This window comes from Streptopelia decaocto (genome assembly GCF_964273445.1).
Source record: "Streptopelia decaocto genome assembly, chromosome: 4".
NCBI lineage: Eukaryota > Metazoa > Chordata > Aves > Columbiformes > Columbidae > Streptopelia > Streptopelia decaocto.
Window position 1 is genome coordinate 46,508,322 of NC_138658.1, and position 18,593 is coordinate 46,526,914.

At 40.0% G+C, this 18,593-nt stretch overlaps 2 protein-coding genes across 18 annotated transcripts in view; one reads left to right on the top strand and one right to left on the bottom strand.

Annotated features, from left to right (window-relative positions):
• Nucleotides 1–11,075: 11,075 nt before the first annotated feature.
• On the top strand, nt 11,076–15,048 carry LOC309438778 (general transcription factor IIE subunit 1-like). Its single transcript, XM_082050612.1, has 4 exons — nt 11,076–11,538; nt 12,882–13,083; nt 13,628–13,854; nt 14,262–15,048. Exons 1-4 carry the CDS (start codon nt 11,091–11,093, stop codon nt 14,654–14,656), a joined length of 1,272 nt encoding a protein of 423 aa, XP_081906738.1. The 5' UTR covers nt 11,076–11,090; the 3' UTR covers nt 14,657–15,048.
• Nucleotides 15,049–16,244: 1,196 nt separating this feature from the next.
• The window catches only part of PCM1 (pericentriolar material 1), a 48,158-nt gene continuing 45,809 nt past the window's right edge, over nt 16,245–18,593 (bottom strand). For all 17 annotated transcript variants that reach the window (XM_082050870.1, XM_082050869.1, XM_082050872.1 and 14 more), the window contains 2 exons: nt 18,463–18,586; nt 16,245–17,401 (listed from right to left, as the gene is read on the bottom strand). In XM_082050870.1, coding sequence (XP_081906996.1) covers nt 17,376–17,401; nt 18,463–18,586 — 150 coding nt within the window. In that variant the 3' untranslated portion in view covers nt 16,245–17,375. The remainder of the gene's footprint in view (nt 17,402–18,462; nt 18,587–18,593) is intronic.

Genomic DNA, 18,593 nt, shown 5'->3' on the forward strand with positions numbered 1-18,593 from the left:
AACAGCTGACAACGAAACACGGCTTCTGGTTGAAGCAAATGATATTCTGGGCCTTAGAACAGTGCCTGTAGTAGCACAGCAAGGAGCAATTGAAAGGTGTGCAAAGCACAGACACATTGAGAGCACACAGAAATCAGTATCCTGTTATTTAAACTGACATGAAAAAAGAAGGACTAGTCTAGTTACACATGATATTTTTTTTTAACTGAAGTATGTGAGAAGAAGCATGTTAGCATGACTGTGCTACCGGAGTCCATTTTTAATCTCAGTTGTGAATATTGAACCTATGTAAACCAAAATCAACAGAGCATTGTGATTTGGATTGGGGAAGAATGCAGATATAGTGTGAAATGCAGCTTCTGGGACATTTGATTTATATCAAACTGTTAAACCAAGACAAATGTTACAGTCTGTACCATGAAGGGCACATCATACACTGCTGAATTTGCACCTTGATCTGGTGGGGGGTTGTGCAGGTTTATTTGCAACTAGTTGCATAACAGCCATAATCAAATTATTTTGTCATTTAAAAATAAGTAGGAAGTTTACTTGCTTGGTTACTCCTGTCCCACTGTAGCGTATGTGAAGCAAGGCAGTGTAGACTATTTACAGTCATTAACTAATGAGCTTTCAGTATGTCACTTGTGCAAGGCAATCCACATTTCCACACTGGAAATTCCTTTACAATTGCAAAAGCACAGCTAAATCCCATGGACTTCTGTCCAGAGCCTGAATGCCTGTGCCTGCTATTGGCAGAAATAAACAAAGCTGTTTAAAAACAAAAAACCACAATAACTATGTCTTACTGTGTCTGCCTTAATATAGAAAAATGTAATTAATTTCATATTGATTTAACCTTCATCTGTAAGCTCTGAAAGCGCTTGTTCTGAAGGTTTTCCCAAGTCTGACAAAAAGTTTAATTTGGTCTTGTTACTGATAGAGACATCTGGTTTTAACATCAGTTTACTGCCCCTCACCCCCGCGCCCCGCCCCCTGCTTCTGCTGCCATAGGCATTGTAATGGAAGCTAAGATCAGTTCACTGAAGACATGTGTACAACTGCTTGCAACTTTGGGATGTAAGTTAGCTTCCTTTAAAACAAAACAACAACAAAAAACACAAAGAAAGAAAATGAGGTTGTTTCTCCGTGTTCATTTGCTGTACACATAGTTGAGGTACCTCACAAACACTGAGAGGTTCTTTTAATTTGGTTTGTTTTCTCCCCAGGTCAGTAAGCAATCATATGTATTTTCTCTTTTAAGTTTAACAAAGAGATGTACGTAGCTTTCCTAGTTCTGTTGTAAAAAATCATCAAAATGGTTGGCTGAAAAAAAATTATTTGTGTAAAGGACAAGACAAACGTTTTTATTATTACTGCATAGTCTAGTTCTATGAAGAACAGCCTCATTATTTTAGCTTCCAGCAGATTTTTACTGTTAATCTAAATAGAAAGAGTTAATCCAGTTTATTCCAAATGTGATTAAATAAGGCGTTGCAGGAATGACAAAGCATTTGTTTGGGCGCTGCTGTTAAAATGCAAGACATGTCAGTTTGCCAAGAAAATTTATCACCCCTATAATTTAAGAAGCCTGTGCGGTGAAGCCCCACAGCAAGGATGGCATCTCCTGTGTCAAACAGCAAAGTGTTGGCATCTAGTGATGACAGGAAAACCCAGGAAAGGAATTGATTCTACCAAAATCAAGCAGTGGTTTGGGGATGCACGTGCAAGCGAGTTTGCATTACAGTCAGTTGTTATATGTTAAGGCTGCTTCGCTTAGGAGCAAAACTCCATAGCAGCACACACAGGTGTCCTGCAAAGTACCTGCAGGAAAAGCAGCAAAAGTAAATAAGGCTTGAGCTGGAGCAAGTAGGCATGATGGCCTGTGGACTGACAGTTGAGATCTTAAGGCAGGCACCACAGCTTGCAACAAAACACTCCTCCTGCACAAACACCTGTCCCACGTTCACACAGCCAGCTCTTCAGGCTGCAGGTAGAAGGAGAAAGAGATGAACAATAAGCTCAAAAGCTTGGATTTCACCTTAGTGGCAACAGCAAATGACCTGCTTAGGCCACGGATCATCAGCTGGACTCTCTTCTGCTTTCTGAGGCCCAGAAGTGTTGGTGAGAAAGGCATTGAGAAAGGCATACCCAAGCTCTCTGGGCAGCAAAATGTCTCATCCTCTGCACCAGAGGAACAAGATGAGCCAGAAAGAATAATGCTTAGTCAAAGCAGTGGCAGAAACCACAACTTGCTTTGGAAAGAAATCTCCAGATATTTATGCATTTTTACAAGAAGTTGCTTTTGACTGTTAAAAGAATCTGGAAACACAACATACCAGCTGGCCAAATCAAGAAGCAAGCAGACTATGCAGTTGTTACCTACCACTTTTTCAGAGCATCATGACTTGCAGTATCAAAGATTTTAAAGGTCTTTCATAGCTCAGTTTGCTCCCACGCTGTTACTTGGAAGAGAGGACAATAATTATAAAGGAGTTAGTCTGTTTACGTACTGAGAAGCACTGTACTCAGGACACTTTATGATCGACAGTGAATCAGCTCTGAATTATGTTAGTTGTATATAGGACAACCTTCCTCAATCTAATTTGTTTTGCAAAGTTCATTCTCCCAGCTCCGGGGTTATGCATGAGTGACAGAAGAACCTCCATAGCAAGGCTACCTCTGTCAGGTATTCTGTATTTAAGGTAACTTCAGTCATAAGATTTGCTTAAAGTTTTCCGCTGTTAGCCTTGTCTTTAATCTTGCTAAGCTTTCTCTATTAGGCAGACACCCAATGTAGAAAAAAAAAAAAATCATCCCTAGAGTTTTCCCTCTTTATATTTCAGTGAAAATGGTTCATCTCATTAAGAAAGATAAACAAAAACATTGTTTTCTGGCTATAGTAAAAAAAAAAAAAAATCAGAAATGTTGAGTTGTAGCAAGTTTTAAAGCTGAACTTCAATTCAGGTACCTGGAGGTGTTTGGATTAGACACAGCATTTTCTCAGGCTACACCCACCATCTGAATTACATCAGTATTTAAACCTTTCAGGAGTTACATATAATTTGCATCAGTTTATTTCCCGAAAATGCTACATCTGCATCCCTTCAAGAGGTGTATATGCACCATCTCCTGAGAGCTGGACACGGTTCTCTTAAGATGGCCACATCCAGCTGCAGAAGGTAGGCCTTCTGCATGGACCAGCTGGGAGAGAAGCAGAAGTGACTGGACAGAGAGGGAAAAACAGAAAGAAAAACAAACAAAAAAAAGGCAAAAAAATAAAAACACACCCCAAAAAACCCACCAGACAAGAGAAGCAGGAGCCAGTGTCAGGAGATGTCAGAGGAAAGAGAAGTAAAACAGAACAGGAAGACAGCTGAGAGTGGCAGGCTATGAAGATCTAGCAACTGCAGTACACTCTTCTACATGACTCCCCAAATGAAGCATTCCTTTGCTGTCATCTGAAACCCCAACCAAAATGTGCCTCCCCATCCCCAGCAATTTATGTGGTTAATAAGTCCTGTTACCACATTTTTTTCAAATTATGCTGAGAGGCAGTAGATCTAACCCAATTCTCTAAGAAAGAATATTGAAATTAAAAATACATATTATCCCAGGCAACCATTCTTTAGATTTAGAAGCAGGATAAATTACATTAAATGTATACTAAAGCTGTGAAGTGTCCAGAAGCCAACAGGCATAGCAGCCACTCATTCCCCTTCCTGTTTGGATGGGATACTGTTTCTTTGTATGACTCCAAAATTCCTTTTACAGAGACCCCTCGCTTCACTCACTGCACAGGACAGGCTGCATTCTCATGGATGAATGAGATAATAAAGGAGGATGGCTTTTGCTTTGTTCCAGCTTTCAAGACAGTAGATAAGATAATGCCTTGCAACAGAAAGGACAGTGTTACAGACCAGGCAGGTCTAAGCACCTACTGGGACAACTGAATTCTCATTTCTGCCAGGTGCTGCACAGGCAGCCCAGCAGGTTGTGTCGTTTGGCCAGTATCCAGCCTGTGACACCTGTGGTTGTATTTGGGAAGTACTGATCACAACAGCAGTAGAGACAGAGGGAGCTGTGTTGCAATCATATAAAGCACTGCAAGACGTATCCTAATTTTTTACATCTCAGTTCAGGCTCTTAAAATTATCCAGCAATCTTGGTTTCAAATTCTGTACCTCAGAGCTCCATATGTAACACAGGCATGATATTGTCTTTCTAGATAACAGAAAGAACACAACGTGAACTAATCCAAAGAGAGGTCTAAAGCCCTCAAACTAAGGTGCTTTAGTTCAATACCAGCATGCCTTCAAGGATTGTAGAATGAGGTAATACGGGGAAAGCAGCATAGGAAAACAGTTAAGAGAATGGATCATCTCAATGCAATGTTTGGATGGTTCACAAAATAAGCAGGGCTCAGGGCCACACACTGAATGTTGAACAGTAACACCCTGCATGTTGGCTGAGAGAGAGACTTCGTGAAAGTGCCAGCAGGAGGAAAAAGAGATGTGATTGTGCCATTAAGCATCTTGCATATACAGGGCAGCAGGTTATACAGGCACTTAGTATGATTCCGGTGTTTTCTTATTTTGCAGTGCTTGAATGTATGAGCTATACAGCTAGATACTTTACTTTTTAAACTGAGGATTGGGTACCAGTTGGTGTGGAAAAAACAGCGTACAGCAGAACATAGCTTCCACATGCCTGTCCAGAGAACAGCCGAAGAGCAGCTGTTGGGCCTGGAGGGGACAATAAAGCAACATACTGCATTTGCTATGTGAGGATCTTGATTACACCTTTGCCCCCCAGAGTAGCAACCCACTAATGTTCTCCTTCAGCCTCTGATCAGATTATATTTACTTCTCCCACCTGGGACTGCTGAGTTGATTACCTGCCTCCATTTCATCAAGCAGCCTGCGAGTGCCATGCATGCCCATAACCATTCACCCAAATGGGTTTGAAACGAAGCCAGGCAGCTTTGCCTATCCCCACCTCAAGCTCCTACTTTCAATAACGTCTCTATTACACAACATCACAACAACATACCAGCTTGAATCCTGCTTCCCACGGCCCTCAGTGCCACGGCTACCCACAGCCAGAAGTACCTGCTCAAACCACGCTTTGTCTTTTTTATTTTTTTGGATTGTGATTTTTACTCCTGCCCTGAGCATGCAGGACCAAGGCAGCACAGCAGGAGCCCATACACAATTGCCTCCCAGCCACCAAACAGGCAGACACCTGGCTGAGCAGCAGCTTTGCTACATGGAGTTATACCTCTGCTACTCAGAGGTTAACTGCCCTTGCCGAACAACTCCCGGTGTTGTCAGCCACAGCTTGCACAGGTGCTTGTGATTTCCTGTTTCTGAAAGCCGTTTTACCAGCCAGACCATCACTCTCCTTAATTTAGAAAGCTGTTTCGTGTCTTCTTGTGATCTCCACATGCAGGCTGAGCTGTCACATGAATAACAGCACTGAGGTTACATGACACTTTCCCTGTTCAAAACACTCATCGAGGAAACCCACAGGTGTTATTAATTGCAAATATTTCCCACAGACTAAATCCAACAGGTACCAGTAAGTAGTCTTGCTCCCTTGTGTTTTCTAGTATAACATGACAATGAAGGAGCATACTTAAGAACCACTATGTGGAATGACGTGTATCTGCTTAATTTTACCTGTGTGAACATTTTAAATTTACAGTTGAAGATTTATGCCACTTATACTTCCTAGTTGTGTGTATCTGACCAATAGTTTCTTATGTAATTGAACAAAAACTAGTAGTAGCAGGGTTTTTCCCAGCATAAGGCATTAAAACAACCCCTGCTACTATGAATCACAAGCAAAAGCAGAGCTAATCTCAGGGATGTTTTATAGTCACCTCTTCCTGCAGTTTCTGAACAGCAGTCTCAAACCTTTGAAGTATTTTGAAATCTAAAATCTTGCTACAGCTACTAAAATCTGAGGTTTCTTTTCTGATATTGAATAATTCTCAGAGGCAGTACCTTCTGTAGTTAGGTTTACAGATGCCAGTCCCACAACCTGTCCTATGCAGACAAGCTCCGGCACCTCTGGGGCTCTCTGTGGACCCACATGCCAGGTAAGTTAGAGAGTCAAAGTTCCAGCAACAAACAGCAGTAAGAAAAAGCTCAATACATGCTGCAACATGCACCAAGAAGACCTAAGTCACATGATAAAAACCACCAGCCTCCACTGTGCATACATAAAAAAACATTATGAAAGACACATGGATTTCAGATGGAATATGATGATAGCAATCCTAATAGAATTCAGCATTTTAACCCTGGACCGTACAGTGTCTGGTAACCTGATTTAAATATATTTTTTAAACACATGACTAACACATAAAAGGATAATAGTCATCATAAATTTATCTTCTAGAGAAATACAGTCAAAAATGCTTTTTCTTTTTGAATAAACCACCTAAAAACATTAATAAGTTTAAATGCAAAAACTAGTAAACGTATTAATTCCAGCCTTTTTCTTTGCAAGATATTCAAGTTTCCAGGTTTGTTTGGTTATGAAAGCTTCTAAATAAATTATATAAATTACCTATACTAAATATTTGGTGTGCTACAACAAAAAAAGAGTTAATTATTATGTTACTTTTAGTCTTCTAAAGTCACGCTAATGGGAAACACTAATAAAAGATTGCAGTCACATTTAAGTCCTTGCCTGTTGTAGGTAGATGTTATTGAGCAATAAGATTTATAATTTTATCATGATGCAATGTATCTAAGGATGAATTCATTTAGCTGCTAATGAAATGTGATTTGGGGACTCGTTCCAGCTGGGTGATAATTAGGGCTTATCAGAGAGAGGTGTAGGAAAAGGCTGGAAAATACTTAAGCTTGTTTGGCAACTATGGTGATCTCTTAGCAAGGCAGCAATTCTTCTACAACACCAGCCTGAAGTTTTCTGCCTATACAAGAGAGGTAATGATAAGGTTTTTAGCTTATTTGCAAATGATACAGTTACATGAAATTCAACAAAAGGCTACTGTAGTAAATCTTTCTGGTTCAGTGCCTTTTGAAGTGTGAAATGGGTAGTTTGCCTTCTCAGGCAGCTCAAATGAAATGTTAATTAAGCAACTGGCTTCAGAGAGATCTTGCAGAACTTGCTCTGTTAACTTGAAATTCTGCTTTTGATAGTTGCCTGCCAACAAGCAACTCTGTGTAGGTTTCCCAAAGCAAAAAGAGGTTCCTAAAGGTAGTTCCTGCTTAGGGGAAAACAAGATATCACATTTCTCTCTCTTTAGTGAAGATTATGATGGCTCCATATTAACTATAAGCAGAAGGGCCTCCTAGGCATCTAAGTTACTGAATAATCTTGAAAATAATGAATGTAATAAGAAGGTAGTTTCTACCCTCCTAAAAATAAGTACTTTAAAAGCAGCAAAAGATGGTAGAGGGTAGACTGTGACTTCTAAGAGATCTTGTTTGTACATGCTATCAGCTGGAAAAAAAAATAAACCAACCTACGTAAGTAGCAAAATACCTGTCTCCTTAACGCACACTGTAACTGAGCTGCAGAGCAGATATCTGTTTAAAGCCCTTCTCTCTCTGCAGGGAGCTGCTCCTCTTTCTCTTCCTTTCTTTGATAAGGGTGGCCTCAAGCTCCTTTTAAAGGTGGACTGCTACCTGTGAACTCAAAAGTACATAACAGCTTTTAAAAATCAGCCATTTTCCTGAATTGCAAGGCTTCAGATTTGACAGTTATAAGATGGAGAGGTATTTCAAAATAGGCCGGAGAAATAGAACCTCATATATAACAAAGTGCTGTAGAGAAAGCTTTTCCCCCAATTTTGATTTCTATTTAGTTTTTACTATAAAATACATACAGTTTTGGTTCTTTCATAGCTTAAAGGAGGACTTCTTGAGGGGGTTGTATTTTCCATGAATGTTCTTCATCCAGGGCAAATTCAGCCATTTTTGAATCAAAGGTTTGCATATCTAAATTTCCACAGAAAATGGACAGGGGGTTCTGTGGATTTGTTGTTGAAAAAACCTTTTCAGTCTTCTCCTAGGATATAGTAATAACACTTACATTATGTGTGTATGTATAGGGGAGGTTCTATTGTGCATGTGGTGTGCTTTTTGTGTGTGGTTTTTGGGGTTTGTTGGTTTGTGTTTGTTTGTGGGGCTTTGTTTTTGTGTGTCTTCTCCCTCGCTCTCCTTCCTCTTCTCCCCTGAATAATTTGCATGGTTGTAGGACTCTGGACCTGACGACCTTTTCACATCAAGGCTCAGAAGCTCTTCAGCACAGTCCAGACTTCCTAGCACTTCAGAGTACTGCTTGCTTTAGAGATGTAATGCAAGTCTGGGAGGAGTGATTCAGAGAACTGATAGGTTAGCAAACCTCAAGCTTACAGTTCAAGTCCTACTTCTTCCTTAATGATGTTATCTACTTATCACACTCCCTTTGAAATTATTTCATTCTGTATTTGACTTAGGGTAAGAAAAAACAGTCATGAGACCTGCTCCAGGGTTCTGCCCTCATTAGCCAAGGACAAGATGCAGAAATAGTTTTGTTCTTTTTTTTTTTTTTTTTTTCAGTAATGCCACAATCCAACTGGTGTTCATATAAGACATATAAGGGCACTTTGGCCCTTTCTGAGGTGCTTAACCAAACAAATTCAGGCGACTGGTGTTGTACCCGACACAGATGCTGGGACTGCACTTAGCACTCCTCAGTGGGGCTGCACCAGGTTACAGAAACTCAAGATGTGGGCACATACCAGAGGCTGTGGTGCCTCCCTCCCGTGGGCAAGTTGCCCACAGTATAGAAGGCCAAGGCTCAGTGCTCTCCAGAGCCTGAGGAGACTCAAAGCGATGCTCCTGATCTCTGGAGTTGGGGCTGGCTTACGACACTGTCTGTCCTTCCTTCCTGTTGAGTATAAGCCACTGCACAGAACGAATTCCAAATTTGTGAGGCCAGAAAGAGGAATAAGAACAAGTCTTTAGCACATTTTTATGTGAAAGAAGTCTGATGTTTGTCTGTGTTCCAGAATTCTTGTGTTTTATGCTCACATGTCCTTGGGGTTGAAACACTGGAGAGTAGATGCAGGAATCCAGCCCATAGCCCTGGGTCAAGAGCAGTAAGTGTAAGCTGTCCTGCACACTGGCAGTTTTTCTGCTGCCTAAAGCTTCTTGGCTATTCTCAATATATAGGCCATCTCCTCTGTGTATCCTTACGCTGACTTTCCAGGAAAGCCTGCTCAGCCCTAGGAGGAAAGAGCCCTTGCTAAGGTTTGACTTGCAGCTAGAACAGAATTTTGCTTCTGGGACACTTGGCTGAATACAAGATCAAGGTCCTGTGCTTTCCTGCCTGTGGCTGGGAATATTGTTTTGTCTAGGCATGCAATGAGCTGCACTGCCCTGCTAACATGTGACAGTCAGGTGCACTGTAGTTGAGCCTCTTTGGAGGATGAGGGCAAAAGAGAAGTGAAAGAGTAAAACTGCAATAATAAAATTGCTCCCTCCTCAAGGCTTTTGTGAAAAAGCATAGAAATGCTCTTGCAGTCTGAGGAGGACTGTCAAGGAGTGGACTGACATTCTCAGAGCTTTTCTCCTTAGTATGGTTAAATTTAACTCCATTGGAATGGAAGAAGTTAGGTTGGACAGGACCTCTGAAGGACATCTGATCCAACCCTTGCTCATGGCACAACTAATCTCAAAGCAAGGTCAGGCTGCTCAGGTTCTTGTCCAGTTGAAGTATGGAGACTTGACCTCCTCCCTGAGCATCCTATTCCAGTGCTCCTCCACTCTTCCTGTGTGAAATTTAAGTTAGTGTCGTGCTATTGCTTTTGGGGTTTCAAGCCTCAGACCAGCAGGCTTACATTTGGTTTAGCTTAATCAAAAGTTAGTGCTTCCTCTATGAGATGGAAATTATGGCTCAGCTACTAAGTTACTGTAAATAGGTTTTGTTCGTTTAACTAGGATTTCTGATGAAGGTCACCTATGCTCTGTGTAGCAATACACAATCACCTGGGCTTGAGCAAGGTGCCCCTCAGCAGTGGTTGCCAGTGCTGGCAATGTGCTGTGCGGTGACATGCCACCTCCCTACTGCACTCCTTCTGATCCCAGGGCTCAAGCAGCCCTGTTTGGTTCTTTGCAAAGCAGCTGGGCTGGAGGCTGTGGTATCAATGTGGCTGTGGGATTTTAGCATGCCTCAAAGGGAATCAGGATGTGGCTTTATTGAAACACACCTCATTCTTTTTTCTTCTTCACTCCTTAGAAATAAGCAACAGGACAGTTGCACTGATTAAAATTAGTTACGTTCTAGTTAATAGGATTAGGGGTTGATTATTGTCAGAAACCTTATTTCTGTAAGGGAGAAGAGTACGAAGGAGGAAAATGTTCTGCTGCAGATGCTGCCCAGTGATTGAGTATGCTGGAACAAGCAGGCACAGCCTAAAACACCCTGTGCTGAGTGAGGACCGTACCACACAAGCTGGAGCATCCTGTGCCCCAGCATTGCTAGGCCTTTGACTACAGCGGCCAGCAGAAAAATTACAAAGAGCAAGTGTAAAGGTGCTCAAACACATCTTGTGGCTTTGCCACAAAGGAAGATACAGTCTCATCTATTTCACACATTTTTTTATGAATTAAGCTAAAGATTTCTTACTCAGCTTGTGTCCTGAGCTTTACTTTTGAAGGCATACAGTGTTCACTTCAGATCTTACCTGGCCGGCTGTGAATGAAAGCAGATACTTCAGGCAGACCTAGACATGCAAGTTAACTGTGCTGTCCTCTGTAAAGAGGATTATTATGAACTTTCTGTAACCTGTTTTCCTAGATACCTTCAGTGTGTTTTTACACAAGAGGACATGAATATTTCAGGTGTAATCTACGTACCAAAAGATTAGGTAATCTTTGATATCTATCAATACCTTCTCCATTCTCAGGTGTACATTAAGGATTTTGCGTTAATCTACTCAGTGTAGAAGAGCAGCACAGCAAATGACTTGCTTTGTACCTGGCTCTGAGTGCTGAGAAAGATCCACTATGGCTCACCTCCCTTCTGTTTGTTGCATAGCACTTCTCTTCCTCACAGTGGTTCAGCTCCTGATGGAAGAGCAAAACGTTATCACAGAAGTCCCAGCAGCCCTAAAACGCCTGGCCAAATATATAGTGCGTGGTTTCTATGGAGTAGAGTACTCCCTGGCCCTTGATATACTGATCCGCTACCCCTGTGTGAAAGAGGATGACTTGTTACAGTTGCTCAAGTACGAACGTAAACAACTGCGCGCTATCCTCAACACGCTCAAGGCAGACAAGTTTGTGAAGCTGCGTATGCGAGTTGAGACAGGGCCTAATGGCAGGAGCAGTCGGCACAATTACTACTACATCGATTACAAGGTTCTGGTGGATGTGGTAAAATACAAACTGGATCATGTACGTCGGAAAATAGAAGCAGATGAGCGGGATTCAACCACCAGGTCCTCTTTTAAATGTCCATCTTGCTCCAGCACTTACACAGACCTCGAAGTCAATCAACTCTTTGATGTATTTACAGGTATGTTGCTTATATTGTTTATTTGTCCTTATCTTAAAAGAATAATTCTGATAGCACAAAATTGGCTTCTGTACAAACTTCGCAATAAAAGCATGTTTGTTAGGATATACTTCTTGTTTGCTGGTGGACAAGTGCCTGGGACAGGAGAAGCTGGGAGGTGACAGCAAGAGAAAAAGCTGTCTCTATAGAACAGGCCAAGAAAGAAGAAGAAAAATCTTGAATATACAAGCTGGGGCTGGGAACCACATTTCAGGCCTCAGCTTTACTAGGAACATGATGCTTAACCTGGGTGAAGATTACTCATCCAAGTCCTGTGAGTCCCGCTTCCTCATGTGGAAATAATAATTCAGTACCCACTTTTCTGTTTTGAATTTGTTAGTTAGTCCATTTCTGTGTTCAATTCTTCTGATGGAAGAGTTGGACAAGACAGATAAAATGGTTTGTGGGCACCTGTTGTAATAAGCGTGTGGCAGCACAGCAGCAGCGAGGTGTTTTGTCAATCCTGTGCTGGGAACAGGGAGGTTTGGGCTCCTTGCAGGGCAACACGGCACATCCACAGCAGAAGTGGCATCAGAGCTTGTGGGTTTCTCTTCTCTAGAATCAAAATAACTACTTAGAGACTACTCTTTCAAAATGAGTTAAAATGGCATCATATTGAAATACAAGACTCTAAGTGCAACTGCATTGTTACCATCTGGGTCATGTTACCTGGAAAAGATGCCAGAGCCTTGGAGAAGGAACTTGACTCTCTGTGACCGACTTGAAATGTCAAAGGTGAAGTTAGGGTACTGCCAGTTGGCAAAAATCAGCCCTTTGTCCTAAATAGAGGGACTTTGTCAAATTACTGAAATGCAAACATTGAGGCTGGTGATATAATTTAACCAGAATATGCTTTAATTTTTTTTTTTTTTCTTCAGGAGATAAATACACAGGGTCTTTGTAAACTTTAGAATTCTGAACAACTAAACCCAGATGCTATTTATGCTTACAAATGTCTTCTTATATTATGAACTAAGAAAAAGGTGAGATCAGAGAAGAAAAAAAATAAAACCTTATCATCTGATGGTACTCCATGTTGAGCCAACTTAATTTTTCCCCTAATACAAACATTTCTCTCTTGGATTGCCAGTGTGTGAATATCATCCCCCCCGCCCCCCCCCAAAAAAAAGAAAAAAAAAAGGCTAGCCTTTATAACTTCGCTCCCCTACATGTGAACAACTGGATAAAGCCCAGAGCAGTAAGAACATTTTGGTAGCTGTCGAGGGTGTGGATTTCTTAACAAGGTACTGTTCACCTTTTGTATCCTACGAACATGAGAATTTCCACTTTCATTAACGTTGCAGAGACTTTCCGCTGCACTTACTGCAACACTGAAGTAGAGGAAGATGCGTCAGCACTTCCAAAGCGCGATGCTAGAACCTTGCTAGCAAAATTCAATGAGCAGATTGAACCCATCTTTGTGCTGCTGCGTGAGACTGAAGATATTGTTCTGCCGTATGACTTGCTGGAGCCTCAGCCAACAGAAATACCAGAATTATCAGAAAGGTATAAACATGACCCTAGTACTTCTGATCAATATAAAACCACCCAACAACTTCCCAGTTGCAAAATCTTTGAAATACTTATCTTGCAACCTACTTTCTACTCTACTTTGTTCAGTACTGTCAGCTGCTGAATGAAGAAGCCTGTAACATCTAAGGCATTCTAAATTTTTGTTACACATTTATGGGTTTTTTTGCTACCTTTTTTGCTTTAAGGAGTTATTTTACAGACTTCTTCTTTGGCTAATACATTCATAGCTGTTCCTGAGAGGAAGTAATGTTTTGTATCTGTGTGTTTCAACCTGGGATGCAATACTGAAGAGACCATTCAAAAATCAATTATTCAGAATCACTTGCCTCTGTGATGAGGTAATGGGGAATCCAAATTGTTTTAATATGAAGCACTTGTTAAAGGTAGTCTGCTGACAAAACATGGTTGTGTGTGGTTGGTGGGTTTGTTTGTTTGTTTTGGGGGTTTTGTTTGTTTTTGAACGGGAATTGCAGGGAGGGGGTCTTGCCTGCATGTAACTTGTCCACATCTCATTCAGCTTTGATCAGAACGTGGCTTCAAGTATGCTGGAATCCTGCAGCCGACCCAAAAAATGGGCCAACAGAAGTTCCTCTTTTGGCAATATGTACACCCAAAACTTAGTTATTGATGTCCAAGACTCTGAGCTCAAGAAGAAAACGAGAGAAAAAGCAGCTAAAGAGCAACCTGTCTGGATGTCACAGAGCACTGTAGAAGGACCAACAGCAGCCACCAACAATAGTGTTGGTAAGTTGTAAGCATTAGCAAATACTTAATATATTCAGCAGCCTTACTGCATTTAAATATAGCTTTCTTATTGAAAATGTAACAATCTTGTTTAGAATATAGAAAAATGCCTTAATTCTGCACTAGTGGCTATCAGATCTTAGTTTCAAAAAAAATCCTCTTTAGACTGACTTAGGTAGTATTCCTGAAGCCAGAGGTCAGGTACCATCTCCCCAAATTTTTGGCTCTAATCGTGCAGTAACATTAGTGGTAACCTTTAAAGTGGAAAGCTCTTGGAAATGTCTGCACTTTCAAGATAATTCTAAAGTGTGGGTAAAAAAGATTCAGAGTAGAAAAAATCATTTATGTAGGATGCCTGTGCTAACTGTAAACAATTGCTATCTCTAACACATTTTGTTGTGTATTAGGAGTAAATGCTTCTGAGAAAATTGAAGAAAGTGTTAAAGAAGCTGTCATGGATAATGAAATCATCAAGACTCTTCTGATCCATGAATCCAAGTCATCGTCTAGCACAGACCAGGCTCCTGTTGTCAAATGCAAACTGCCTGAATCGGCCAGTGATACTAGTGAGTCTGAAGAACATGCCAAGCACTCAGGAAGAGCAGGAATTGAAGCAGGAGGCAGCAACTTTGAACAAGAGGAGGAACAGGAAACACAAGGTCCTATTTTAATGGTAGCTGGTCAACCTCACTCATATGGTGAAGTCAGTGAAAATCCAGAGCTTGTGTCTCTCATGACAGATGAAGAAAGAGAAGCTTATATAAAAGTAGGACAAGAAATGTTCCAGTCTGTCTTTGAGTAACTACTACTGTGTGAATATGCCAACTGGTACAGAATGGGTGAAGGCTTCTTTTGTAGAAAGACAGTTGATGTAATAGTTTATTTTCTTCAAAGTCAGCCCTTCAGTGGTTTTCTTTGAATGCCTTGCTGTTATGCAAGATAGTAATCCTGTAGTAGGTTACTGCAATTCAAAATACTAGCATTGCAGCAAATGCAACCTAGAGTTGCTGTGGGTTTTCTTTTGTCTTAATGCTTAGACCTTGTGAATGCTGTAACCAGTTTTGGGGCATGAAAAATTTCAAGTTACAGCAGGATATAAAGATCTGAATAAAATAAAGTTTCAAAAGCAATGCTGCAATCTATTGTCAGAAATCAACTATTCCACCTTCCTCCCAGAAGTAGCAGATAGTTCTAGAAGTGAATAAAACTCCTATGTGATTTTTCACTCCATAATGCTGTGTTCTGATGTTTTGTTAGGTCAACTGCTACACAATAGGAACCTTCCTCCATAGAAAGAGCTGTTACTGAATTGTTAGTTACAGAAGAGAACAAGCTATAGCCTCTTTCATCTGAAAAATAATTATCTGAATTCTTTGTACTTATTGCTCTACAGAACTGTCTCTGAAGTGATCAATTGTGCAAGGGCTATTGGGCAGTAAAATACAACATTCATTTTGTTTCAGCTTGGCAAGGAAGCAAGCAATGTATCCAGCAGAAGGCTCTGCTTCTCTTATCTCCTGTGTACACACACCCTCCTGTAAAGATTTTAAGCAGGATCTTCTCTACTACCATTGAAAAACAGTCTATTTGAACTAACTACATATGAGTAGGACTGTAATCAGAATGTAAGATATAGCTTAACTTCTTCAGCAATTCTTCTACTTGAGCAATGGATAATGAAAGTAGACTACAAAGGCACAAATTGAAACACAGAAGTTCCCTCTGAATGTTAGGAAACACTTTTTTACTGTGAGGGGGACTGACACAGGTTGCCTGGAGAGGTTGTTGAGTCTCCTATGTCTGAAATTATCAAAAGCCCCCTGAGCAACCAGCACTGTGTGGTCCCGCTTGAGCAGGGGGTTTGGACAAGATGACCTCCAGCAGTCCCTTCCAACCTCAATATTCTGTGATTCTCTGAAGAAAAGGTAGAGAGAAATACCATTTCAATGCGTTGTTCATATGCACCATTCCAGGGCAAGAATTCATGAATGGTGTGTGTGCTCATGCAATTTCTTGAGCTTAATGTTTTACTATATAAACTAGATTTGTCTCAAATATACACAAATCTTCTTGGTCTACTTTAGGAACATGTTGTTCTTTTAGGTCCAAATGATTCTTGTGTCAAGTTAGTGATTAAAAGCTTTCATTTTGTTTCATTTTCACAACGTATTGCCTCTGTCCTCAAAATTGTATGTTTTTTTTTCCTGCATCCAGTATCACCATGAGTTTAAAGCCTGCACAGTAACTAAATTGTCTTCAAACCTTTTGATATACTTTTGCCCTTACAATCCTACCTCTCATCTCCAATCTGCCACTTCAAAATTCACTCATAAAAAAACCTAGAGAGACTCAGAACAAAGTAGAATAAGAAAAAAATAAAGAAATCACAGTAGAATCACACTCTCTTTTTATTCAAACTTCAGGCATATTTAGGCTTCACTGTCACTACACTGTCTTCCATAGGGTAATAATAATATGGTTATTGCTAACACCAAAGGAAAACAATCCTGAACATCACCTCTATAATGCAGCAGGTATGCTGAATAAGCTATTTCTAGCTCAATTTTATGACTTACTTTTATTAACAACTCTGATCTGAAAAAGTTAAATTTTTGTTCTGGTTCAAGTTCTCTAACCCCCTTTTCTACAATCTTAATTCCACCTCTGCCAGGAGCCTTCATTAGATGCTGATATTAACTGGTTTTTTAAAACATTAACTTTAATTTCCTAAATTTCTTCCTTTCTACATGAAAACTCTTCACAAAGTCAAATACTTTAAGAACAGATTCTACAGGTTTTCAATTGTTACATAAGAAAGGCTACTACAATTTTTAGACAGACTTTTTGATTTGCACAGTAAAAGTGCAAACCACAAAATGCAGAAAAACAAAGATGGTTTCTGCAGCTAGCTACAAAACCAGAGTATTTACTTCACCTCAGATAAATGTGCTGATAGAAATGAATTCCAAAGGCATGAACACAAACTATTTTTTCTTAACAGACCAGCTATACATAAGCTATAAAGGCAACACATAGGTATGTACTGTGTCCACACCACCCAAAATTTTATAAGATGGAGAAACTTAACGGGCCAAGAGTCTCTTGGCCCAGGAAAGTTAGCAGAGTTTCTCTGAAGAGGAATAACAAACTGCTACAAGCTATGCCAACGCTTAAAGCCAGTTACCTTCCAACAACAAACTCTGCCAGAGGAAAATTTTTCAGAAGACAAATTTACAGACAAGTCCAAACTTTATTTAAAACTACAATTTTAAAATTACTAAACAACTCACAATAAAAAATAAAAAAGATTAAGACAGAAAGAGAACAGTGCAGCAAAACTGAAGAGGATTCCATTCCAGCTGTTTAAACTGCCACAGGCAGAATTTAGCATACCTATCCTAAGAGGCAGTGTGTCAAAAACTTTACACTTTTATACACTTCCAGAATTCTGGGAAATTAGTGATCTTCCATATCCATTTGTACACACAGAGTTTATAAATGCAGATATCTTCAGGTTATTCTCATGCACTTTGAACTCCAAAAGTTTCTGTAAAATAAGGGTATACTCATTATTGTGTAACACCTACAAGGCATCAAACACAGCACTTGACCACATTTCAATTTCTTTTAAGTATTCATTAAAGCACCTAGATAAAACATTTCCTCCTCACCTTTTTTCACAAGCATTTTGAGCCATAGCTGGCTTGAATAGCTGCAGCCATTCTCCACACATAGATGAAGAACAGCTACCCGTAGTGCAGTGTGACATTCTTAGCCACTCTTCCCACCCCTGGCATATGCACCAGTATTCACCAAACTGGTGTGACAGACTCCTGCTAGCAGAGCTGTGACAAACAGAGTGGTGAAGGGCAGCAAATGAAATGGAAGGAAAGATGCACCTTCCTTCACACTATATACCCTCCACTGGAGAGCCACAAGCCTAACAACAGAACGGAAGCCTCTAACATCACACTTGTGTCACCATATCACCATTATATTTTAAAAAAAATTCTTTGACCTGCATTACCATTAAGTTTTTGTAGCTGCATAAATACTGTTTCATGAACATGACAAATCTTTATTGCCGTCATACACACTGAAAGTTTTTCTACCTCATGGTATGCTTCTTATAAAAACTAACTTTCCCTGAAGAGATATTTTACTATTCTGAAAAGTTTCTTGAAATTTTATATTACAAAAACACTGAGCAGTCTGTCAGCAAATTATATTGAGCATTATTATATCAGATAATAGCAATTAGAATTTAGAATATTATTAAACTCAAGCTTGTGTATACCAAGAAACCAAAATACTATTCCATCCTAATAAGTTTCAAAACTATTAAGTTATAACATCCATTTAAAATATGTTAATTTTTATGACTTTATGAGCCACAGAGTCTAACAGGAATATACAGAAGGGACATGAAAGGCAAAATCCCTTCATATCGATACATCGTTTTCAAATGCATAATAGCAAAAAAGAATATTAATTTAGCACCACAGTAACTGCTTACTTCAACTAGTGATAACAAAATATTCAAATTCTAGGTCATTCCAGAGGTTTTTTTTCCCAATAGGTGTAAAAGATTTAGAAAATAATCTTTACCAGGTTCTTTCAAAATTTGGGCATCTCCTACTAATTCTTGATCTTGAGCTCCACCTCCACCCAGTAATTCATCAGACAAACTGTTCGTTTGGGCCTCCATTGCCATTTTCTTCATTAAATCTGCCTTTGTA

What these genes read in the sequence shown, in the direction of transcription:
- LOC309438778 (XM_082050612.1), top strand. Translation starts at nt 11,091, where the DNA reads ATGGAAGAGCAAAACGTTATCACAGAAGTCCCAGCAGCCCTAAAACGC. An exon ending in ATACCAGAATTATCAGAAAG is followed by an intron (nt 13,084 to 13,627) that starts GTATAAACATGA and finishes CATCTCATTCAG; the next exon opens with CTTTGATCAGAACGTGGCTT. An exon ending in AGCCACCAACAATAGTGTTG is followed by an intron (nt 13,855 to 14,261) that starts GTAAGTTGTAAG and finishes GTTGTGTATTAG; the next exon opens with GAGTAAATGCTTCTGAGAAA.